This window comes from Pinus tabuliformis, chromosome Q (assembly GCF_031772625.1).
Source record: "Pinus tabuliformis cultivar Carrire ecotype Pingquan chromosome Q, CPIR1, whole genome shotgun sequence".
NCBI classification, from domain to species: domain Eukaryota; kingdom Viridiplantae; phylum Streptophyta; class Pinopsida; order Pinales; family Pinaceae; genus Pinus; species Pinus tabuliformis.
The window spans coordinates 719,887,974-719,914,522 of record NC_142296.1 but is presented as its reverse complement, the minus strand read 5'-3'; the positions used below and the strand labels follow the sequence as shown (position 1 = coordinate 719,914,522).

Below are 26,549 nucleotides of genomic sequence, written 5' to 3'. Positions count from 1 at the left end.
GGGATTGAAACTAGTGAAATGTGGAGAACGAATCACATAGCATCAATCATCACTTCCGGGGCTTGCACCCGGTAACCAGGACTTCCCAGGAGGTCACCCATCCCAGAACTCCTCTGGCTCAAGCGCGCTTAACTGTGGAGTTTTTCCCCACAATCAAGCCCACTTAGCTTGCTACCCCATTTGCAAAACCTTAGCAAGTATTGTGCCTCATGAACCATACTTAAATTCAAAAAGAGTCAAGGGATCTCTACCTGAATGGTTCATGAGGCACAATACTTGCTAAGGTTTTGCAAATGGGGTAGCAAGCTAAGTGGGCTTGATTGTGGGGAAAAACTCCACAGTTAAACGCGCTTGAGCCAGAGGAGTTCTGGGATGGGTGACCTCCTGGGAAGTCCTGGTTACCGGGTGCAAGCCCCGGAAGTGATGATTGATGCTATGTGATTCGTTCTCCACATTTCACTAGTTTCAATCCCACTTCTTCACCCCTGTGAGCATCACCCGATGCAATGAGTGCTAAGTGAACTATTCAAAAATCATGAGAAATTAGTCACTTTACGACTACCTCTCATGGAAATGGTCATACTTTGAATGACTTACTTAACGCAGTTGAATCCCAAAAATGATATCTAATTCTAAAATTATTTTAAGTTGTTATTATTATTAATAATATTAATATTAATATAAATTATTATATTATATGTCTATGTGCTTTTATTAACCACATTTGTATTAATATAAATGTGGTTATGCTAGTATTTAGTATAAGTTAGTTTCCAAAAAAATACTTTTTATGCTTATTAAAAGGAAAAAAATGATAAAATATTTCTCATCTTTCTTAAAATCTTCATTGAATTTTGGAAGACAAATTAAGTTAATTTCCAAAAAAAAGAAATAAAATACTTCTTATCCTTATTAAAAAGAAAAAAATAATAATAAAATACTTCTCATCCTTCTTAAAATCATCATTGAATTTTGTAAGAAGACAAACATTTTACAAAATTACAACCGCAAGTACAAAGTAGCTCTAACCAACATATTGATATTTGTGATTTAAAGTGTATGACTAAGTTACATGTAATTTATTAAATTATAAAATGATTTTATGATATTTTAATTTTTTTAAGTATATTTTTTGCTAAAATAATCACAAATTAAATATACACTTGATTATAAATGTAAGATTATAAAAAAAATAATGTATTTAATTAAATATAAAATATATATTATTTAATTTTAACGAGTTATAAAAAACCATATTGACCTTTGTACTTTAAAATGTATGACTAAGTTACATGTAATTTATTAAATTATAAATTATTTTTCGTAACATTTTTAAGTAATTTTTTTATTAATATATTCACTAATCAAATTAAATATGTTTTTTAATTATAAATATAAGAATATAAATAAAATATTTTATTTTTTTATAAATATAAAATGTATTTTTTCTTATTTTTAATAAATGGTAAAAAATTATTTATATTTATGAAGTAAGATATATATAGTTTTATGTTTATGAAGTAAAGCATATATAGTTTATACAATCTCAAACATAGGCTTTTGTGAACTCATTTTGGCATATTCGGTTATATTTGAAACTTTATAATCATCAAAACTGAAAACTACATTCAAAACTTAGATGGTTTATCGAGCATATGAAAATCTAGAATTCCCACACAAACTGTATTAGAGTGATTATATAGTTAAAGAAAGAACATAAGTTAAAAAGAGAGAATGGTCACCATAGAATCAATGTAATTATCATCTACAAATTTGTACAAACTTACGCATCCAATGGGAAGACATAGAACTTCGTTTGAAAGACCATACACTTCCACATTTACTTTCTCAATAATGACAAAAAGAGATTTTTTCAAAGGAGTTTGCAGCCTCTATAATGTCACTTAGAAGGGATTCAACTCCGATATTTATTACTTAATTTTGAGATTGGCCTAGTAAATAACCAGTTTTGAATCCCTATCACTTGAAGTTTGTCTAACCTTTTTTTTCTAGCTAGCTTGTAGCTCTACAATTTTGACCTTATTATCTAACCTCCTTCCTGGAGCATACTGCAATACATAAAATGAGTTTGAGTGAAATAGAGAACCACGCCTATGCCACAGAGAGGCAGATGTTCCTTACAGAAACTGTCAAATTAGCCCCAAGGTGTCTCGAACTCAATTTAGGGCATGATAGGTATGCTTTTCTTATTTTGTTTTGGATCAGAGTTACACTCATAGACTAGTGCTATCAGTTTTGTTGCACAATTATTAGGGCACACTTAAGCGTCTAGGAAAACACAGATTTTTGGATCTCCATATACAAGAGATCGGTGAAGGACTTAACCTGTTTTTCAATATTGCGAGGCTCTGAAGACATTGCTCACAATATTGCCATTCCACTTAGATTTTGGTTGGAATTCTTTCCATAAAATATTGCAGACCTAGGTTACGTAAAATATCACGGGCCTCGGTCACTATTTACATTTGACAAAAAAAAAATGTAGGTGAAATTGTTTCCAATCCACGTTGCTCACAATATTGCCATTCCACTTAGATTTTGGTTGGAATTCTTTCCATAAAATATTGCAGAATTACTTTATATTTTAAAATAAAAAATTTAGTAATATTTTCTGTTACACGGAACTGCTTTTAAGAGTTGGGAAATTCGTTTCAATGGTTCCCCCGTTTCCGGGAGCGAGCTTTGGCGTTGTATGAGAACGTTCCCTTTTCAATGGGAGCTACAATGAGAGCTTAGGAAGGCTATTTTTTTTTTGAGTTCCGAGGTTCCCAAGGGTTGGGGAATACAAAGTCTTTAGAGAAATAGGTTGAACTAACCACAAAACATTTGCCTAAGTTGAAACCTTAGCAGGAAGAAAGGCCAAAGACATCCTTAACACTGATATCCTTAATTGATAAAGTGGAGCAATCTCTTGATGGGTTAAGGAAGTGTGTGGCACCTAGATATAAGGGCGATATCTAGGATGTCATGCTGATGAGTAATTCTTTTGTTGTTTATGTATATATATCGCAAAAGATTGTGTGTGCATATTGTATATGGAAGTCAATGCTTAAACATTAGAGTTGCTTTACTTTTTCTCTCAAGAATAACTAGAGAAACATATGTAAAACTATTCCTTTGTATTTTTAAGCGAAATTGTTTGAAACACTAGTCATGTGTCATAATGAACTTGACATTTTAATATTTTATATATATAAAAAAGTGGGACTCAGAGAGAAAGACACCCAAATAATATATTTTTATATAAGAGAGATTATATATTTATTATTTATATATTTAAATTGATTTTAATATTTGCATATTTTGATTTAATATTAATTTTGATTATTATATAAATTATATAATTAAAAAAATATTTTTTATTTTTTATTTTTTTATTATATAATATAATTGCTCCAATTTTGTCCCTGTAAATTTTGAAAAAACCTCTAACCGTTATCGACAACATCCATACCCAAGTTCCCAACCTTCCCACTTCCAAAAACTCATGCAATATAAGTAATATTTAATATATATATAGGTACGGGGATAGTGTCTCCTTCAAAGTAATTAGATTATTTTTCATATATATATATCTATATATATATATATATATATAAAAGAAAATAAAAAACTTGTATAATAATTTAGAGTTTCATTTAACCATAATCTTAAAATTAAATGATTATAATTATTTTAAAGCGGCAATAATTTTTTTTTTAATATTTTTTAATAATGAGAAACACCGTTAAAGATTTTAGAGGTCAGAAGATTCTGATCAGATGTAGAGTTCGCGAATTTAATGCAAGTCGTCGGGACCGAAGAAAAGAGCGGCTGTCTCAAAAAAGAAAAAGGCACTGAGTTGGTGTATCGGGTGATTCTTATTGTTACATTAATTAGCTTTATGCAAAGCCACCGCTGATCTGGTGGTGGAGAGGAATATGGATTTTGTGGTTCTTTTGGCACGCTTTGCACCATTTATATTATATTGATTACGGGAAGAGTTCGAAGGGGATTAGTTGGAAAGTTAATATTAAATTGAATAAAAATCTTATTCAGTGACAATGCTGCATTGATAGAAGATATCATTCTTTATGCTGTTGTCATTAAATTCATTTGATGAGCGGCTTTTATTAGGCCGATAGGCCTTCCTTTGAAACAGAGTTTCGTCGTCTTTTTCTCTCTGCGATTGACACGTGTCGTCCACATTCAACGGGCAAACAGTTTTAGTATTAAGTCTCTTTTTAATATTTTTCAGCGGGCATTCAGCGTCTCATTCAATTACTTGGCATGGTCTCATCAGCTGGCGCGAGTTCTATTGCCCGGGTCTCGCAAAACCTCAACTGTAAAACTGTCATGCCAACGCCTTTCTCGATAATGATGGCGGTTCCGAAATTGTGTTAAATTTGACCCCTTCAATTCGTTTTATGGTTCAGCCTCTATGCTAATTTGACACAGTGAGCTGAAATATTGCGGTATGTTCTTCTCTTGCGAGACTTTAGTGCATTCGATTCTTTTTGTTGACTAAATTTCAGCGGTTGCACCTTTTCTTTTAGCAAATTGACGTTTTTGTGGCGAATTTGGCCGGATTCGGTCTTTCGTTCGAGGATTCTGCTTGAGTTTGAGCTTTCTTTCGACGAATTTGGCCGAATTCGTGCTTTATTTCGACAAATTTGGGCTATATTCTGAGCTTAAATGGTGGAAATATTGACTGCTTAACCTTACTTATTACTGTTCTCTGTTAGGTTTTCCAAGAATCGCTTATTACTGTTCTAAATAACTGCAGGGATTTATTTATTTTAAGCTTACTCTGGTGACGGTTTGTAGAGCAAGAGTGGGGCAGCCTGGGTGGGAAGCTGATAAGATGTAAGTTATTGGTGGTTTTTTTCTGTTGAATTTCGAATATTTTGGTCTTCTTCCCTTTGTTATGGAAAATATGGAGAATTTGTGTTTAATGGTGAATGCAGAAGGAAAATTTGAATTATCGATATTATTGGTCAATATTTCAATATCTTGATTTTTTCGTGTCGTTATTTGTTAAGATTCATGAATAAAAGACAAAATTTGGAATTTCTATGCCTATTTATAACCTGTCTAGAAAATTAAGATAAGGTCAGCGTAAGTGTAGGTGATTCAGGGTGGTTTGGCACAGGCATATGAGTTGATTTCTGTGTCATGAATGTATTTTGTCAACTTTGACCTTATTGAACTGGTGTCATACTTTAAGGTATCTGACCCAACATGCTTTGAGCAGTGAAAGGCAGTTTATTTGTATAAAACACGCTTTAAGTTGTAACATCTGTATAATCCATTCCTTGTTCTTATTTCCTCACCATTCTATCGAAATTTAATTGAACTAAATTTCACCGGTATTTGTGATTTTTTGTTCTATAATGCCCTCCTCTTGATGTAAGGATTCTAAGAGATGATGCCATTGTAATATGGTCTGTCCAAAAGTATTTAACCTATTTATAGTTAAGGTATAGTTGGCATGTGTGGCAGTCATTTGTTAATGGTTAAACTTAAAGGGAATTGATTGTTAATATGGAAATATTTAAATCAATTGGGGATTGTTAAAATTTATTAGGTCCCGTTGACAGTTACTTGTGAGACTTATTTCTTGATGTTGAGTTTAATAACTTTAATTTTCTAATGGAAAAAGGGAAATCATATTTTTTCACACCAGGGTAGTGGGAGAAGATGATGATTGCACTGGATGTACAAATTATCAATCCATTTAATAGTTATAATCGTACTGACAGCCTCAACGAGGCAGAGGATTAGAAATTGGTAAATGAGGGGATTGGCCTATGATCGAAGAAATTTAAATTGTTACAAGGATGAAGGATTAGAAATTGGTAAATGAGGGGATTGGCCTATGATCGAAGAAATTTAAATTGTTACAAGGATGAAGGATTAGAAATTGGTAAATGAGGGGATTGGCCTGTGATCGAAGAAATTTAAATTGTTATAAGGATGAAGATTTTATTTGAACATCAGGATCAATGGTGTGGTGTGCCTGCTCTAACTGCTTCACATTCTGATGATGTTGTGTTCGAGGTGACTGTAGTCTGTATGTTGTGGCTGCTGTGGGTCTTCGTAATGTGAATGTTTCAGGTTCCAATTGTGTGGCTGTTTGGATTCTGGTAGCATTTCAGGATTTCACATGAAGTTGAAGGAGGTGGACTGTTGCAATTTGGCAAAAAATCAAAGGTTGCTCGTGAAGAGCAGCATGCCATGAGGCATGCTATCATAAAACTGGTGAAGTATTATGATGTTTTTGAGCATCAGGATTTCACATGAAGTTGAAGGAGATCGACTGTTGTAATTTGGCATGCAATCAAATGCTGCCTGGGAAGAGCAGCATGGCAGAGGCACGATATCATAAAACTGGTGAAGAATTATGATGTTTTTAAACATTAGGATGAGTAGCCTGATAATGGAAAAAGGTGTTATTAAAGTTAATGGTGCTGTCTGTTTCCTGTGTGCTTTGGGTCATGATTCTATCTTCCCAGAAAATTCGATTGCTCTGCTTCAACTACGTACAAAGATATCAGAGCTTGTAGACTGAGCTTTTTCCAGCGTGAAGCATCCATTTAAGTTGAGGAATTTAAGGTTTATGAGACTTGAAAGTGTCCAAGTCATGGTAGTCTCATTCTTGCTAATGTTTATGGCAAGGCAATATTTTGTGAAATGTCAATGGTTTGGAACCAGGGGTAAACACATTCAACCATCCCTATATCTGATATGGATGCTTTCTTCAATGTGAGTTCTCTTAAAAGACCCACCGATTCTTTCGAAAACTAAGCTAGCTATTGGACAACAGTCCATTGTCAAAGTTGTGTGATGTTTTCGATGGAATTAGGGATCAAACACAACACTGTAGCTAAGAATTGTAATGTCTTAGTTTTCATTAAATAAATTTCTCACCAGCAATATCGCAGTGATGCAGTACACGTGTTGTGGGAGGGAGCTTAGGAGATGGTGCACAGGTGGTACGGTTTGCGAATTAAAATTTCAGGTATTTTCCATTACCATAACACGCTATCATGATTTTGGGGGAAAAATTAATTAAACTGCTATCATGGTTTTGGGGGAAAAAATCAATTAAACTGGCGATTACTGATAATTGAGATCGGATGAGACTGCATTGGTTTTTGGGCGTGGTTCTTTGATAAAATTGGGAGTTATTAAATTTTTTTAATGCATTGGTTTTCAATTTTTCAAAGTTGTGTGAGTATTCAACTAAAATAATTCTAAATTTTGATGTATTAATGAAATTAATTGAGTACTGTTTTTTTTTTTTTTTCAAAGTTAATTTAATTGTTGGAGTGCTATTTTTAAGTTTTTCGAATTCTGTATAAATCGATTAACTTAATTTAGATTTTAAAATACTTGTAGAAATCGTATCACATGGCATGGTTGGAAAGTGTAATCATTTTTATTGTCCATTGTAACAAAAATTTATGTTGATATATATTACATACATTTTTTTAAACCTTTGTATTGTGTTTATGCGCACTGATTCAATTCCAAATAAGGCATTGTTACCTCTGCTTTCTTGCTTTTCGCATTTATGCACAAGGATTCCATTCCAAATAAGGCATTGTTGCCTCTGCTTTCTCGCATTTTTCCAGTGCTTATTCTACAACTGATGCAGCTTTATGTACTTTCCATTGCAGCCATATCTGCTTCACTTTCCATTACTCTTTTCATGAAATTAAATGATATGTCAAATGCTTAATCTTATATGATAGCGAAAATTACATGGTCAAATGCTTTTGCAGATGAAGTATGATTAGACTGCGGGTTATTGTTTTCTAAGATTTTGTGAATGTGGGGTTAAATTAAGTTTAAGTTTAATATGTTTCTTCGATTATTTGACATTAGTACTGATGGAATTGCTTGACAAATGAGATATGATTAGACTGTGGGTTGTTGTTTTCTAAGGTTTTGTGAATGTGCGGTTAAATTAAGTTTAATTTTAATATGTTTCTTGAATTATTTGACATTAGTACTGATGAAATTGGTTGACAGAGTGCTTTTTGAAGTTCTGGAATTTTTTTAAAGATACCATTAAATTAATTTTAATTTCGATAGACTTATAAAATTATTTGCCATGGTACCTGTAAAATGTTCGAAGAGAATTCCTTTTTCGTGGCCTTCGTAGCATATTTATGTTGAAATATTTTTGGCACCTGTAAAAATGTTCGAAGAGAATTCCTTTTTCGTGGCCTTCGTAGCCTAATGATCATGCTTTTAAATTCTCTCTGGATCTCATTAATCGCTTAAGTCTGTACTCAAATCCTTTTTCTCTCTTCTTAGTCCGCTCGCAATCCCATTAATTGCTTTTAATCTTTCGTTTTATTTTGATCTTTTGGCTCTGTTCTCGGTTGCCATTAATTCTGGCTCTCTTATTTCAATGTAGTTTTCGATCTTTAACCTTGCTCTGTTCTTTCTATGTAGTTTTCCTTAACCCAACTACTGGTAGGTTTAGCCCAACTACTGGTAGGTTTCTTTCATCATGAATGATACTAATTTTATGTTTCTTGAATTAAAATAGTTGAATTAGAGAAACCTCCATTACAACTATATTTCCTCTGCGCTGCTCTCAAAGCAAAACCCAGTCCATTCATCTCAGTTTTATTATTCCATTATCCTTCTGGTTTCCTCGGCTCTACAGTTTCTTCTTAATTTATTTCAACCGTTATAATCTCATTGAATCAAAATTATTCGCTCGATCCGTTTCATTGTTTTATGTTGCTTCAGTTACAGTTACAGTTCTATTTCCTCTGAGCAAATATTCCTCTCCAAATTATTCAGGGGATCCGTTCCATTGTTTTATGTTGCATCGTGTGAAACAGAGCAATTACAATTACAGTATTCCTCTGAGCTTTACTCTCAAAACAAACCCCAATCTTCTAATTTCAGCGAATATTCCTGAGTTTCTATTTCGTAAGTTTCTAAGGATCAACTGTGGAATTTTATACTCCCCAAATTTCAACAAGATATTCCTAACTAAGAAAATAATAGCCAGTGATTTGCAAAGAGGTGTTATACAAACACACATTGTATATATTACAGGGCATTTTGATGTGGATTGCAGTTTTCATGAATATTTTGGAATTGGAAGTTTAAGCTTTAAAAAAATATAACTGTTCTTATGAAAGATCAAATTCCAAGATATTCATGAAATCTATTCAAGTAGCTATGGCTCTTATTTTAGGTATACGAAATGGTTTTCCTCATAAAATTGATGTAAATGTGCAGCCCAATTTATTGGAATCAGAAGAACGGGCAGAAATGCTATGGTCAGACTGAACTAGTGCAATTTGAAGGATACTCGCCTCCAGTGATTCCTCAGGTGCCCATAGTGAAGGAAGTTATAGGGACTATGATTTTTCCTGTTACTCTGCTGGATATCACAGGACTCCCAATTTCGCAAAGATGGTCACCCTTCAATTTACAGTAGTACCGTTACTAGTGATGAGAAGCAGCATCCTGAGCAGTTTGCAGATTGTAGCCATTGGTGTTTACCAGGCGTCCTTGATACATGGAACGAGCTTCTGTATGTCACTTTGCTTTCCAAGGGTGTAGGGAATTGATAATTCTTATTGATCCCTGAAACTGGGCCAAATCTGGGACGTGGTTGGCCCTAAGGAGGAAATCCTCTGCCTTGACTCGCTGGAGCAGTAAACATATCTGGCATTGCAAACCCATCCACAGGGCCCATTCCAATCCTGTCAAAGCCATAAGTATCACCAGAAACCATACCTGGATGAAAGCCCAAAGCCTTTGATCCTGCCATTCCCCGGCTACCCCTTGACATTGTCCCACGCCACATCATTCCTCTTCCCTTGCCTCTTCCTTGGCTTGCACTCCAAGTCTGGCTTGAGCTTTCTTGGTCATCGCAAACATTGATTTGAACTTATTTCAGTAAAACATGAAAGAAAAAAATCACAAAATTATGCTTATTTCTGTATTGGGTTATGATGGAAACAAAAATTTACTTGTTGGGTTGCTCTAGATTGAAGATTTCTGGAATGAGTTGTTATTCACTTGTATTCGTTACCGTATGGGTGTATGACAACTATCAACGTTTTGATTGGGCTGTTTTGCAAAATTTTCACCTTAGTTGTTGTGTTGACTTTACATGCTCACACATTTGAATGTGTTTGGTTAACATTTTTGTGTAGATTTTGGTTAAGTCTGGACGACTTTGTTCCTTTGGGCTAGGTTTATATATAGAATCAGGCATACTGGTGCTATGAATTTGAATAAAGTACTTTGGTATTTTTCTAGGCTTGACCAAAGGATAATGGAATACTTCATCAAATTGATCAAGAAAAGCATGGAAAGGGTATTATTAAGGATAGCAGAAATGGAATAAGACATTCAATGTGTTCTTTGTAATATAGATATAAACAAAACATCTAAAGAAAAGTAATTGCACAATGATCCAGTCCAAGAAAACAAGATTTTCCACAAACCAATTAACTCTTCTAGAAAAATTCAAAAATTCCAATTAAATAATCCTATCGGCCTCTCTTTGTACCTTTTGGGACAATTGCTAGTTATACACATCATACATATCACACATATCCGCAACGTGTAACGTGATGCTGTGGTCATCATCTCTATAAATTGAATTGCATTCTTGCATTCGGTGAATGCTTGTGGAACATATCGTCGACCTCAGAAGAGAGCTAACACGTCATGGGATTCAGGCGTTCATCCATAACAAGCAAGGCGTCGGCCTCGGCCTCAGCCTCAGCCTCATCCATGTTTTACAGTCAGGTGCCAGTGCCTAGTGGAGCAACTGGAATGATTATAGGGAAGAAGGGAAGCACCATCCGGAGTTTCCAAAACACTCGAGGGATCACTTCTGTGAAATTGTCTTCTGGAAGAGTTGAAATACGTGGGGTATCAGAAGCAGCTGTACAGAGTGTTGTTCTGGCTATTGAACGCCTTTTATGCCATGCTGTTTCCAAAAGTAAGGGATACCATCCTGACTTTTTTGTTACATGCTTCTGCAAGTCTCTTGCACAACCGCTCTTGGCTGTGAACAAAATTTGCTTTGAAAAGTTTGCTGGAGAAATCAGTCCGAGTCATAGGGAAGCCAAGAAAACCCATTTCTGTGTCAAGTCTGGAGCGATATGCGAGGAGGTATCGGGAAGGGGATCGGGGTCATCGATCGATAAATCATCTCATGATATAGATAGATTATCTGCTCAGCTTTCCAGTCAGATGGGTATTTCGGAATCTGTTATCCTTTCATACTGGGACTTTTCGGCCTATAAAACCACGCTGCTTTCGTGCCTCAAGTCTCTGCGATTAAATACCGAATACAAGACGATTAAATTGGTGATCCGATTTGGGAAGCTACTTTTCGACATTGGGCCCGATTTATCTAATTCAGTAAGGAAAGGAGATTTCATTTCCCTCCCACGCCTGCAGCAACTCCAGGTGGGAAAGAAGTTGAATTCTTTCTTCTCTACGGCATGTTCTGATGCAGCCGCAAGAGATATGAAGCTTCACTTAGAACGGCTGCAGTACGTGAAGATCGCCAGTGGAAAGAAAGTTAGTATTCATGTAGCAGATCTGGTAGGAAGGGAGCTGCAGCGATATAATGTGTCCGTCCGTTATGAGACGAGTATGGAAGGTCACAATGTCTCATCCTCTCACGAATTCGAATCACCGACAGGTGCTGTGATTACAAGAGTTCGAAGGCTGCCAATGAGACATGGTTTTGTAACCTTCTCCAGAGAAGGCCAGACAACCAATGATTTTGTTGAAATCTAATTTCAACACAGCTGCCAGAAACCGGTCAATAAACCTCGCCGGAAAGCTCTCGGGTTGATTTCAGGCAGAAGGAATAATCCGGCAAGGAGCTCCGATACAATTTGGAGCTGACACGTGGTTCAGCCCTGACGTAACGCAACGTAAGAATCTCGGGAGTTAATGTTCAGCACTTGTTGGTCTTCCGATATGGTTATCCGCCGTTCGATCTGCTCCACTCCTTTTAGCCGTTGATTGATTAAACCTGCACACGGGCCTGCATCAAATTAAATGTTGCGTGGAGTGAAAGAGTTTTTGGTTGACCGCCATGGAAGAATAGTCCTGAAATTTAATGCTGCTACATAGTTTTAGGTGGATATCATAAATATGGTTATGGGCACATTTGAACATATATTTTTTATATACTTTTTATACGGCATGTATTAAATGTAAAAACGTATGTAATAAGTTTTTATGTTTTTGAGTGTGTTGACTTTTATTATGTATTGCACACGGGAGGTAAATGTAAGGTGTTCGCAGCAGTGAAAAGAAGAACCAGAGGAAGAAGAACCAGAGGATGTATGCACAGCAGTGCAAAAATGTCTTTTGTAATGTTTTTGTGAGGCATAGTAAAACAGAGGTGTAAGAAAAACCATGTGTGGTTTTGCAAGTGCATAAAGAAAATGGTGGAGCGAGTTTTTGTAAGTCTGTGTAAGTTTTATTTTTACAGCGGTATGTAAAATTGTTTTACACCAGTGAATGTGAATGGAGGTTTTACAGCAGTAAATGTTAATGGGAATTTTTCCAGCAGTGTAAATTCTCATATGGCAGCAGTGTAAATTCTCATATGGAAACAGAGTGAATGTTTTTTTTGTTTTAATGAATAGAAATATTTTATGGTGAAATACTCTGTCTCTCAGTGAAATTTTTTTAAGTCTTCTGTGTGCACAAAAAATCCTGGAGCAAAAAAAACAGAGCATTGCCTCTGTGTGTTTGAATATTTGGTTTTTGGTATTTTCCCCTTGAAAAATACCCAACAGATTTCCGGCTGGGAGTAGCGACTTACGAAATGGAACATCTGAATGATATTGATATTCCCCCAGGGATGGTGGAATGGGTAAACAAAGCGTGGGGGGATCGAACCCCTGACCCGTTACTTGTCTTTCCGCCGCCAGGAAGGTTCCTGATTATTAATATCCGATATAAAAACACTGAAACGTACTGTACGGAGGATTTCAAATTTCGCGTTTCCCAGGTGACAGGAGGAGACAGGATTAATATGGTGGGGAATAAAAGATGGGAATGCAAGCTGAGCAGCAAATGGTTCAAATCGAATTACGGATCGCCAGTTGCGGACACAGCCACTAGCAGGTGGGAGGATGTGGAATCCCTTGTTCAGACTGATGTCGTTGACCTCATCAATGAAGCTGTTAAGTTTCGTGAAGTCGTACAGCCATCCCTGTGACTGCAACAATTTTGAGTTGGGGTGTTTTCGGCATCTTTTTTCCCTCCTCCTGCGACTAAGTTGATGTGTTTATGAAGCTATGTGTGCATGAAGTTCTGGAAACTTCTATTTATGGTTTTGTATTTCGTTACGTCTTGGTTTCAGCTCAGTAGTAGTATCATGGTATCCAACGTCTAGAGATCGGCCTATAAATTGGAATCTAATGTCTGCTACAAGTTAAACTGAATGGAATCTGTTATTTGTTACAAGTTAATCTGGAATGGTAGTACATCAAATTGATTTTGCTAATTTTATTTATTTTTAAAATACTAAAAAATATTAAAATTTATTAATTAATATAAATCGATGGGAGATTACTAATAAAATATTTAGATAATTATAAAAATTAAACAATTAGTAAACGTTTACCCGTATCAAAAACATTTATTTGATGATATATTTCACATTATTAAAATTAACAAAATCTTAAAACTTACGTAAATTATTATTATTATGGCTTAATAATAGAGCACACCCATCTTAATACCATAATTATTATTAATTACATACCACGCCCATTTTAATTCCATAAATATTATTAGTTCCAATATTTAATTCTATGGAACTCTACAACTATTCACCTTGAATCAGAATCACAACATTAAATTCCCTATGCAGTTCCAATATTTAATTCTATGGAACTGTACAACTATTCACCTTGAATCACAATCACGACATTAAAATCCCTATGCAGGCTTCAGTTTTATTCTGAACTGTACAACTATTCACCTTGAGTCAGAATCACAACATTAAAATCCCTATGCAGGCTTCGGTTTTATACCATAGAATTGAAGATGTTGATCACATTTGAAAACTAGGAGCTCCAGCTCCAAGCTTTCTCACTTGAAAGGATGTGAACGTCCGAAAAATAATCAAACCTAAATAATGCTTTTGACATCGATGTTGAACGCTATAATGTCTTCCTCCAAAACTTTTTTCAATAGTCCTTCTGTGCTTGTTATGTCAAACCTGTTAGTGCTCACAAGGTAAACTATGTATTGAGAAATATAACTGAATAATCATGCATTGAGTAACAAATTAAGCGCATCACCACCTTCCAGAAAGAAGACGTGGGGCTCATAAAACACATAAGTACATGGCTTTATTGTAACTTCAAAGCATCCATTTGTAACGTTCCATGAAGTTGCAACACAATACTTTGTTCACTACACTGAATATTTGTTTTCCAGCAACACCACCTATTGTCACATAATGAAGTTAACAAGATTGGGTAAAAGAAAGTTTAACGTTCCATGAAGTTGCAACACAATACTTCGTTCACTACACTGAATATTTGTTTTTCAGCAACACCACCTATTGTCACATAATGAAGTTAACAAGATTGCGTAAAAGAAAGTTTAAGAGCTAAACCTAACTTGATTGAATATTTGGGATCATTCTACACTCTAACTAGGTCAAACAATTAACCTATTTTGGAGTACCCAAAATCTGCACTTGAAAGGGATTACTTACGCTTAGAGTTGCTTTGTAAGGTAAATGTAAATATCGGTGAAAGGTCCTCATGCTCTTTAGAAATTGCAACTTTTTTACGTGAATTAAGTTTCCATCTTTCCCACACAACGATGCCCCGAAAATACTTAAGTGCCTCATCGACTACAACGAAGTTACGCAATGGAATTTCGAGAAATGGTGCAATGTGCAATGTTCTCGTAGGAAGTTCTCGTAGGAATGTGCAACCATAGCTACGCTGACCTCATGATTGACATGAAAAAATAGGATTTTAGTTACATTAATGAAATAACTATCTCTGGTACAATTCAATTCGAAACTGTCGAAGACTATAACTTTCAAGTTAAATACTTAAGTGCCCCATCGACTACAACGAAGTTACGCAATGGAATTGACGCATATAGTGTGCCATAATAAATGGAGTCGTCTAACGAGGCGGAGGAATTGCCCAAATAGTTAAAAGTGGTCGGAATTTGGATAAATTTTTTTCAAAAAATCTTGTAAATCCAATATTTGAATCGTGTTTTTGATGGTGGAAATCGATTCAGCACCATCAAAAACATCTAAAACATCTAAAACACCTAAAATTTTGAAGTTTAACAATTATAATTTGGATTTACAAAAATCCTTGCGAGATTTTCTCTAAATATAACCGGAATTTCCATAACTTTCCGAGCAACTCCTCCGCCTCTTTAAACTAAACTAAGTAATAATAAATAAAGAGATTGTTCTCGTAGGAATATGTAACCACAGCTACTATGACCTCATGATTGATATGTAAAAAATAAAATCAAAATAGGATTTTAGTTACATTAATTAAATAGCTATTTCTAGTACAATTAAATTCAAAACTCTCGAAGACTATAATTTTCAAGTTAATAATATATGTTTACATATGTATTAAATTATATCAGTTTGTTTGTTTACTTAGATTATAAAGTCCGGTGAAAATTGGCAAGTTTTTTTGGTGAGCAAATTTAATGGGGAACAAGGTATACATGTGAGGAACCCTGAAATAAGATATAGAGATTTAAGCCAATGAAATGCTAGTAAATTATTTTTTGAAATTAAAATAAAAAATACTTTAATTATTTATAATGTTAAGAATTATAACTTGCCATGGTCACCGCAAAACCAATAGTGGTTTTTCATACATTCCATTACTATAGTCCTGTCTAAGCATAGACTAATAAGACTATTATTTTAATTTTTCCGTTTACATAAGTCTCTTTTGTGTCTTTAAACCAATAGTGGTTTTTCATACAATCCATTACTATAGTCTTGTCTAAGCATAGACTAATAAGATTATTATTTTAATTTTTCCGTTTACATAAGTCTCTTTTGTGTCTTTAAACCAATAGTGGTTTTTCATATAATCGATTACTAGAGTCGTGTCTAGGCAGAGACTAATAAGACTATTATTTTAATTTCTCCTTTTATATAGGTCTTTTTTGTGTGTTTAAAACATAGTTTCTATTTTATATTTTATATTTTAGTTTGTTTAATATGAAAAAGGTAAAAAATCATAATCATATATATATATATATATATGAAAATCGTTATTTATTTTTCACATTTTTTTAGACTGTAAAGTTCCATCATATATGATGCAATGCACAATAATTAAAAATAAATAAATTAGTACAACCACATTAGTAAATGCAATTAATATGAGTTATTTTCCCTCGTTTAAAACTAATGGCTCTAGCACAACGAGTAGTTCGATAAACCATTAGTTCTATAAATCTACGTATTCACATGATGCCATTTGTTGTTTGATAATCTACATGGTAATTTCATAATTGAATTAGGAAAATGGGAAAAGGTAACTTAGAAAATGTAAGACAAAATATGAAGAAGGGTTGCAGCTCATTGGTGAGACAATCTCTCACACAAGAGACAACACAATTCACACACTTGCATTCACTAGGATGAAAAACACTTACATATATGGTATTGAAATCTAGTTAAACAAATTTCTAGAATATATGATTAAACAACTCATCAAGGACTAATTAGGAAAACGACCCGAACAAAGATAACAAGTTCTACATAAATTCTTTGATTTGGAGAATCTTCTAGATTTCTCCATTATTATTCTAATACACCCCTTTAATGGAAAGATGTGTTTTCTTCCACACCTAATTGATTCCTACATACTTCAATTTTTTCCTTTCGAAGAAGATTTACTAAGATGCTAGGCAAATTTTCATTGGTATTACAATAGACTAAATCAATTTCTTTAAATTGCATCCTTTCCCTCACAAAATGATAATGTGTTCTAATGTGTTTTGATATCGCATGATACACAAGAATGTTGGCTACTTTTATGGTGCATTTATTGTCACACTTGATAATTGTTGATGTTCTCTGTACTTCTCCCACATCTTCAAGAATTCACCTCAACCAAATTGCTTCACAAGTAATAGTGCACAAAACCTTGTACTCAACCTCAGTGAATGACAAAGAAACAATCGAATATATCCTACTAATCGATGGCACAATCCTAGATCCTAGACAAAATGCATATCCTCAAGTTGATCTTTCATCATGATTTCTGATCCAATCTGAATCAGAATACCCTGCCAACTCATCATTAACATAATCAGTATATTTAATACCCAAGTTAACATTTCCTTTCAGATACCGAAGGAATTTTTTCATAGTGTTTTAGTGGATTTCAAAAGGCTATTCCATGAATTGACTTAGGATGCCAAATGAATATTCTATGTCTAGCTTGGTTGTAGTGAGATAGTTTAGACTTCCCACTTTTTGAAGATACAATGTACCATTCATCTTTCTTGTCTCATCATCACTGTAGAGTTTGGAATTATGTTCTAAAGGTATTGATATTTCCATGCAATAGTCCATTAATTTGAATCTTATAAGTAGCTCCGTAGCATATTTACATTTTGTAATTATTGCCTGTCCACCTTTTGTCCATATCTCAAGATCTAAGAAATACTTCAATTCCCTAAGATCTTTCATTTCAAACTCATGTGAAAATTGTCTTTTAATTTCATCAATAAACTTAGAAGCATTTCCTATTATAACAAGATCATCAACATATAGGGAAATCATACTAACATGCCGCTTTTGATCTAACTTAATATACAAATTAGTGTCACTCTTTCTTTTCATAAAACCTATCTGAAGAAACAAAGAATTGATCTCCACATACTATTGGGAGAATTTTTAGGTCTAAAGTGAGCCTAAAAGCAAAAAGTATACAAACAAAATTAACTTTAAGAGAACCAATATCATTCAAGATGATGATGTCATCCCCTCAAGTAAATATTTTGGAGGGAAAAGAAATAAACTATTTTCTTATTTGTATTCTCGACTCAACTCCTATAAGTTTATCAAATTTCAAGTGTAGACACCCATTGGACACAAAATTAAACTCCACATCCAACAACTACCCTCTCTACATACTTTTGAGTAGACCCACATAAAAAAATAAATTGAAAATACATGAAAAATACACATTGAACACACTTTTCCATGTATTTTCATTCATTTTCGATGTCGATTTACTCAAAAAGAGTGGGTACTCGTTGTACGTGGTGTTTAATTCCACATTCAATGGGTGCCTACACTCAAACTTTTAGTAAACCTACAAGGAGATAAGTTGAAAATACAATAAAAAAGTAGTTTCCTTTCTTTTTCATTAAAAGATCATAACTCTTATTTTATTATTTTTCTTATAAGGCCCATTTTAGACCTCAAAATTCTCCTAATGAAATATCTTGGTGCCTATTTTAATCCATATAAAGCTTTCTTTAATTTGCAGCAAACAAGGTTCCCTTAAGCCTTTTTAACGAACCGTTCTTGCTAAACATGGTATACTTCATCTTTTAGTTCCTCATTCAAAAAAGCAGACTTAACATATAATTGATGTAGTTTCCAACCATTCCACGATTGTTGTTGATTTTTAAAATATCCTTATTGCAATCTTTTAAAACAAGAACCACACACATAATTATAGTTATATTGATAAATTTCTTAGGTATAATTTGCATTTTGAAAATTTAAAATGCGACAACTTATGATGTATTGAAAGTAATAATCGGAAGAAATGTCCTTATTATTTAGGCGGAAAAATGATTTATAATTTAAGTACTCATGGATAACGAAAGTGAGGACTATTTATTGACTTTTTCTTTTTTTTTGAACTATTAATTAATAACAACGATTTACATTAACATAGAATTATTTTGTCCACGGGACCTTGGATAGACGGTGATCGGGTTCTCTATTAAGACACTCCTTGATGTGAAGCCACCAGTTCAATTGCTCACTCTAATTAGAATGATATATTTGGCATAATGAAAATATAATCCTACCCAAAATTAATTTAATTTTATGTTATCCAAAATGGTCAATTTTTACAAATTAATTCTTATATATAGTTAATATCAATTGTAATTTAAACATAACCAAATATAATTATGATTTTTTCTTCCCTTTTCAAATTTATTGTTATTCAAATTTTTAAACACTTCTTAAGCAAATGAATTCTAAATAAATTAAATTTCTTTATATTTTTATATAACTTTTTTTGTATTTTCTTTTTTTTTAACTGAAACGGTTATGGAATTTTATTGAATCTGGTGGAAAAGGAGAGGGGCTTTGCCGAGGCAGCCCTGCTTACAACTTGCTTGTGCTTCTAATACAGCTGCTGAAACAATCTATTATGGAGGAGTTTCTATGAAGCTGTCCTCATTGATGAAGAGCCGCCCTCTGACCAGTGCGCTTCCTTTGTTAGCCATCAAGTCCGCTTCACTGTTGGAAGTTCTGAGAATATGATATAATTTGGTGGTTGTAAAGTATGAAAGAGTTCTTTTTAGTCTTTCCAGAGTTCTGTTGAGGCCTACATTTCGGAATAACTCTCCATCCCTCAACTTCTTTATTAGAATCTCCGAGTCTCCAAAGATCTGGATATCCTTGACCCCTTTTGCTCTGGCAATTTGGCAGGCTTTAAGGAGGCTGAGAAGTTCTGCTTGATTGTTGGTCTTCACGCCGAGGCCCCAGTAGAAAAAATCTCTGGAGCGCCCTTCAGGAGAGAAGATGATCCCACCGGCGCCCGAGGGGCCAGGGTTACCTTTAGAAGCCCCGTCAAAGAATATTGTGTGAATGTTTTGAGCTCTCCACCACTTCTGGAATGTGTCATCTGCATCTCTTTTCTTCCAGGTTGGGTGCTCTAGATTAGGTGCAAAGAGAGTTTTCCTGTTTTGCAATGTAAGCTTTCCAATCCAACTCTTCTCAACCTGTTGTAGAGTTTCATCTTCTTTATAGTACTGTTGCTGCACCGTCTCTAGGAGAAGCGATCTAGCCTTGGCTGCTACCTGCAAAGAAGTTAACTGATGTTCCTTGAAAACCTTCTGATTGCGGGCCAACCAGATTTTCCAGCAGACGAACTTGGGCAGCGCATTCCAAATTTTATTCCAAATCGATTTTTGCTGTATGTGTCGAGGGTACCTGCGGCTCCATTCAGAAAAGAGATCCGGAATTGTTATGTGAGCCGGGGAGGTTATATGTAGATCTTGCAGCGTATGTTCCCAAACTGCCTTTGCAAATTGACAGTCGATAAAAAGGTGTTGCACAGTCTCGGCGTGGCTTCTACAGAGGGCGCACCAATGAGGGCCGACAAAACTTCTTTTTGCAAGGTTATCACCTGTTAGGATCTTATTATGGATCAGGGTCCAGACAAAAAAATTGATTTTCGGAAGCGCAGTGGGAGCCCATATGTTTTTCCAAAGCGCTGGAGTGTGCTTGCTGTTTCCTTTTATTTGATATGCTTTGTATCCTTCCGCAGCAGAGTAATCGCCAGAATGGCCCCAGCCCCATCGATCTATCATTGCTCTGTGGATCGGGGCGATCTCTTCGAGTTGCTCCATGAAGATGTTCAGTTGATGCAGTAGATGGGCTGGTGGTGCAGGGATTGCCCAACCTGTCCAATCACCTTGCTGGTCCCATTCAGATATGTCGTAGAGACTTGTCTTCCCGGAAGAGGTTAACCACTCTATTAAGCCTGCGATTTCTTCGTTATCCTTTATGGCATCTCGCCCCATTATCCTATCATTCCAGATGCTGGTTTTCTTGCCATTCCCCGGTATTCTGTAGATTTTACTATTGAAAATTTTTCTGCTCTTGAGACAGAGTTTCCACAAAAGAGTGCTGTTGGCTGTGTGGTCCAGTCGAAGGTTTCTTAGCTCACCGCTGGTAGTGTATTTTGAGCGAAGAGTGGCGCTGACAGGGTGACTTGGCTCTTTATACAATTTCCACAGGATCTTACTGCCTAGAGCAAGATTAACCAGGGAGGGATCTTTGATTTGGAGACCTCCTTCATCGAGAGGCTTCTTGACTGTTTCCCAGTTGACCAGGTGCAGTTTCTTGTCGTTGCCCCTGCCCCCTTGCCAGAGGAAATTCCTAAGAAGAGAAGAGATTTGGTCCATGATATTTCTGGGAGCAAGCAGAAATGCAGCTTGGTAAATTATTAAAGAGGAGAGCTGTGATTTGATTAAAACAACCTTACCTCCTTTTGTCAGCCAATGGCCTCCCCATTTCGAGATTTTGGCTTTGAATTTGCAGATTATGTCACTCCACAGCGATCTTTTGTTCATTCCTGAGATTATAGGGAGGCCGAGATATCTGATGCTCTCCCATTGAGAATGCCCTTTAAATCCAAGAGTGTTGGCTATGTTAATGAGTTCCTGGTGGTTTGTATTCCAGCTGTAGACTTCACTTTTGCTTTCATTTACCAATGCTCCTGAGACTTTGCAGTAGCTCCTAATGACCTTGCCACAGGCTTTTGCAATTCTGATTGAGGCACCCCCCAGAAGAATCGAATCATCTGCAAATAAAGCATGGTTTATGGGGCTTAATCTACTGGTGATTTTGAGGCCCGGGATGGAGCCTGACAGTCTTTCATCTTCGAGTTTTCTGCTCAGTGCTTCTGCCATTATGATGTAAAGATAGGGAGAGAGAGGGCATCCCTGTCTGATGCCTCTCTTCGCTTTAAAGAAGTTTGCAGGTCTACCATTTATGAGAGGAGCTATCCAAGGATTGTTCATGCAGGCTTTTAGAAGATTAACAAACTGAATGGAGAAGCCAAAGGACAGCAAGACTTTGCTGAGAAATTCTTTGTTAACTCTGTCGAACGCGTTTGCCATATCTAGCTTTATTAACATGCCTTTCTCCTTTCTCTGTTGGCTTGAGTGGATGGTCTCTTGAACTTGGATGACGTTGTCGAGGATGTGTCTACCCTTCACAAAACCTCCTTGTGATGTTGAGATGATTCTAGGGAGCAAGGGCTTCATTCTATTGGCCATCAACTTTGCCAAGATCTTATAGGAAGCATTACATAAGGAAATTGGCCTGAATCTGGCAAAAGTTTCCGGGTTAGATTCCTTGGGGATCAGAGCTAAGTAGGTTGAATTGGTACTACCACCTACTTTGGCTTTTGACATGAATCCCCTTACCATCCTTTGGAGGTCATATTTTATTATGTCCCAGCAGACTTTGTAGAAGTGAATGGAAAAGCCATCCGGTCCGGGGGCCTTGTCAGAGTCCATGGACCAGATGGTTTTGATAATTTATTCCTCTGTGACAGGTTTACATAACTCTGCATTGTCCTCAGGCGAAATTAAGGAGGGTATGTGATTGAGAAATTTTGCTTCCTCCATTTCTTCACCTTGGTCATCCGAGCTGAAGAGATTCTGAAAGTGTTGTTCTGCAGCTTCTTTAACTTGTTGATTGCCCTTGCAGATTTGGCCCGTCATGGTCTTTATTTCTGTTATGTGATTCCTAGACAATCTTGCCCTGTACTGCCGGTGGAAAAAGGAGGTGTTGCGGTCCCCTCCTTTTAGCCACAGGCTCCTTGATTTTAGTCTCCAATATTCTTCCTCGTTTCTGAAAGATTTATAGGCTGCTCTCTGCGCTCTAATTTCCTTTTCCAAGAGGTTTTCATTAATAATTTTGTTTTCCATATTATTTTGCAGGGAATGCAGGGCCTGGACAGCTGCAACTCTTAGAGAGGTGGGATTGGGCGCTGGCTTCTTGATCCATTCTTTCAAAGCTTTTTTAGTGAGCTTCAGTTTTTGCTCCCAAACAAAGCTTGGGGATCCTGCAATGGGGGTGTTCCAGGATATTTTCACCGTGTCCATAAAGCCTTCTCTTTCAATCCACTGAGGAGAGAATCGAAAGGGGATGGGGCCCAAGTCTTCTTCGTCTTCTAGGCAGAGCTGAACTGGCTTGTGATCCGAGGACAATTTGGGCAGGATTTTTGATGATATGATTTTCTTGTTCATGAGGAGAGATTGTACTAGAAAACGATCAAGCCGGGCAGAGATGTGGTCTGCTCCAGATCTATTATTTGACCAGGTATATAAACCGTGTATTGGATTAATGTCATGAAGATCCCAAGTCTGAGCGATTTCCTCCACTACGCCCACCATAGGGTCCTTGTGATCAGTGCCTCCTCTTTTTTCTTTGGCTTTCAGGACAATATTGAGATCACCCGCGAGGATGATGTTGTTAGGGGCTTCCTGTTCGAGGAAATCTGCCAAAGACTTCCAACAGTCTCTTTTTTCTGAATAGTTAACTGGAACATAAAGATTGACCAAAGAGATAGTTAACTTACTTGAAGTGTGGGTGAGTTCTGTGTAGATCCAGTGCAAGGTCTCATGAGTGCTAATCAGCTGGAATAGGTCTCCATTCCAGAGCGTTGCCAGGCCTCCCGAGGATCCCCGAGCGCTGACAGCTATGCCTGAGTTCTTCTTCCATTTTGAGTTTCCGGTTTCTAGCAGGGCTTGTCCTGCTATCTTAGTCTCTTGGAGCATGAGGATATCTGCAGGTTCCGATTTTAGAAGGTCTTTTACTGCTTCGACTTTTGCGGGGCTCCCCAATCCTCTGCAATTCCAAGAGACTAATTTCATTATTTACCTATGCTTGGGGTGGAACCGCCCTTGGAAGTCCTGGGCCTGTTACTTCTCCCGATTGTCATTTCTATCGTGGATTGGCTCCCTTGGGTTTTGAACCTTTCTGCTTCTTCTTCTCTTTTTTCTTTACGGGATTTCCTTCCTGGTCTTTTTAAAGGCCTCTCATAGAGTTCTTCTTCTGAAGACTCAGAGCTTATTGCTGGCTTTTTCTTCGCCATGTCAGCATACGTGGGACTTGAATGGCTGCCTTGGTTGGCTTCAATGTGGATTTCACCTCTTGCCTCTTTGCTTTTTGATGGGGTTACCTCAGGATTCTCATTAGCCTGAGCTTTGGTCGGCAGATCTGGTTGCGCCTCCTCAGATCCTTTTTCGTTGTCTCCCGTTTCCTGAGCTGGGGTATCATTGTTCCTGTCACTTGTTGGAGCGCTTTTTCCTGAGTTTTTCTTTGCTTGGACTGATCTTTGGACTAATGTCCATTGTTCTCCATTCTGTTTCTCATCCTGTTCCTCTGCTTTCTTCTTACAGTTCTTGGCGAAGTGGCCATAGCCATGACAGTGTCTGCATTTAAATGGGAGCTGTTCGTAATCAAGCTCTTGAATGTGAGACCATCCTGCCACCGTGAGCTTGATCGCTTCCGGCAATCCTTCTTCGAGATCCACTTCGACGCAGATGCGCGCACAGGAGTATTGATCTCTTCTTACTGCCTGATCTATATACTTGCCTAGAGCGTTCCCAATGGTCTGGAACGACTTTTGGTTCCAGCAGTGAAGGGGCAGATGGGGAAGTCTAACCCACACCGGAACCGCGGATGGAACATCTTGAGTGGGATCAAAATCTGGATTCCATTAATTTAGATAGAGTCCCTGCGGCCCCATGAAGTAGGGGCCGTTTCTGAATATTAGGCTTCTGTCTTCTGAGCATTCAAAGACAAAGACGAAGTACCCTTTGCCCACGAAGTAACTCTTCACTCCATTTTTTATGAGAGGTTGCCAGTTTCTTTGGGTCCAATCCTCCACAGATTTGGGAGAGGGCCATAGGCCTGTAAACTGGCCAATGAGGCCTTTTTCAGACAGATTCAGAGCGGCTTTGCAGGTATCCTCCTCTGGCAGGGCAACTGAAGGGATCGATTCCAACTTTTTAATGAATTTTTGCTGGGTCAGTGAAGGTTGCCGAAGAGATCCGTTCGCTATCAGATTCTTGAAAGCTGAAACTTCAGGGGGCGGATCCGGGGGGGGAGAAGGGCCCTCAGGGGCCTCCATCTGATTGCAGAGGGAGGGGGGGAGCTGTGCGCTGAGGCGCAGCAGCCAGCACAGGGCGGCGGGGTCAGAACCCTAGCTGCGGGCCGAGCTCTGAAGTCCGCAGGCGAAAAAAGAAAGCCAAATTCAACTTTTTTTGTATTTTCATACAATGAGAAGATTTATTTTAATATTCACCATATTTAAAATATATATTTTTTACTTTTATATATATTTTAAATAAAAATATTTAAAACTAAAATCACATTATTAATGGTTTGGTTGATTTAAAACATTCGTTCACTTCACCCAAAAGATATAAGGATTGTTTTGTGTAAATAAAAAAAATTAAAACTAAAATCACATGATTAATTGTTTTCCTGATTTAACACATTCATTCACTCTCACCCAAAAGATATTAGGATTGTTTTGTGTAAAGAAGGGTTGTAGGGGAATTGAATTTATTTCCGAGAGTGTTTTAAATAAGTTAAATGTCATTATATTTTTAGATAAATTTTTAGTATTTTTCATACAATAAAAATATTTATTTTAATATTTACGATATTTTACTTTTATTTTAAATAATAATATAAATATATATATTTTTACTTTCATTTATATTTTAAATAAAAAATTTAAAACTAAAATCACATGATTATGGTTTTGTTGATTTAACACATTCGTTCACTCTCACCCAATAGATATAAGGATTGTTTTGTGTAAATAAAAAAATTTAAAACTAAAATGACATGATTAATTGTTTGGTTGATTTAACTCATTCGTTCACTCTCACCCAAAAGATATAAGGATTTTTTTGTGTAAAGAAGGGTTGCAGGCGAATTGAATTTATTCCCTACAAATATAGTAAAATTTTTGTAATAATAATATAAAATTTATATATTTGTGGGTAGATGATATAATTTAAATAAAAATTTAATATATTAAATAATTATTTATTTATTTTTAATGGAAGAAAAATTATTATAATTTATTTGTTACTTATTGTTACTTATTGTTATTAGTGAATGTGTTTTGATTCATCATTATTGTTTAAGTAAAGCTATGTTGTGTCGAATAGCTCATTAGTAGTCCCTAAGGGAAGACTTCACTCTTACTAGATGAATTCAATGTTTTGGCCTTTAATTTGTTTCCCAATGTATGTTTGAGGAACATGAGCCCTTAACCAATCAAAAAATAGTTTTAGGTCATAAAATAAGTCCTCAACTAAATATTTATCTATTTGTTAACACAATACATTAAGCAGACTATTTGTGGGATGATTGCACAATGGGATGTTATCCATTCCACTTGATTTCAAATCTGACGGGGACATAATTGGCCATTGTGATAAGGATGAAGGAGTAAGCTCCACGACCATAGTGGAACCTTAACTCTTTATAAGTCATAAATTCCTAGTGTATCAAGCTTCTGTATTCTCATATATACTCTTGGTGTTATAGTGGCAACAACAAGATTTGATCATGGGCCTTGCTTGAATTAATCCAACCATTTATGATTCACTATGGTAATATATATATAATGACATACCAAAATATAAGATATAGTTTTTTTATTGATGTATTAAAATTTATTTTTTATATCATTTTATTGGCGGAGATA

General features: G+C 35.9%; 2 protein-coding genes and 1 pseudogene across 2 annotated transcripts; 2 read left to right on the top strand and 1 right to left on the bottom strand.

The window, feature by feature from the left end:
* The first annotated feature begins 9,047 nt into the window (after window positions 1-9,047).
* LOC149221550 (protein PMR5 pseudogene) lies at window positions 9,048-9,617 on the top strand (annotated as a pseudogene).
* Window positions 9,618-10,716: 1,099 nt separating this feature from the next.
* LOC149221549 (uncharacterized) lies at window positions 10,717-13,243 on the top strand. Its single transcript, XM_089387408.1, has 2 exons — window positions 10,717-11,779; window positions 12,813-13,243. Exons 1-2 carry the CDS (start codon window positions 10,717-10,719, stop codon window positions 13,241-13,243), a joined length of 1,494 nt encoding a protein of 497 aa, XP_089243534.1.
* Window positions 13,244-22,350: 9,107 nt separating this feature from the next.
* Window positions 22,351-24,953, bottom strand: LOC149221548 (uncharacterized). Its single transcript, XM_089387407.1, has 4 exons — window positions 24,644-24,953; window positions 23,854-24,529; window positions 23,397-23,665; window positions 22,351-23,315 (listed from the first exon to the last, which is right to left on the bottom strand). Exons 1-4 carry the CDS (start codon window positions 24,951-24,953, stop codon window positions 22,351-22,353), a joined length of 2,220 nt encoding a protein of 739 aa, XP_089243533.1.
* Window positions 24,954-26,549: the final 1,596 nt, after the last annotated feature.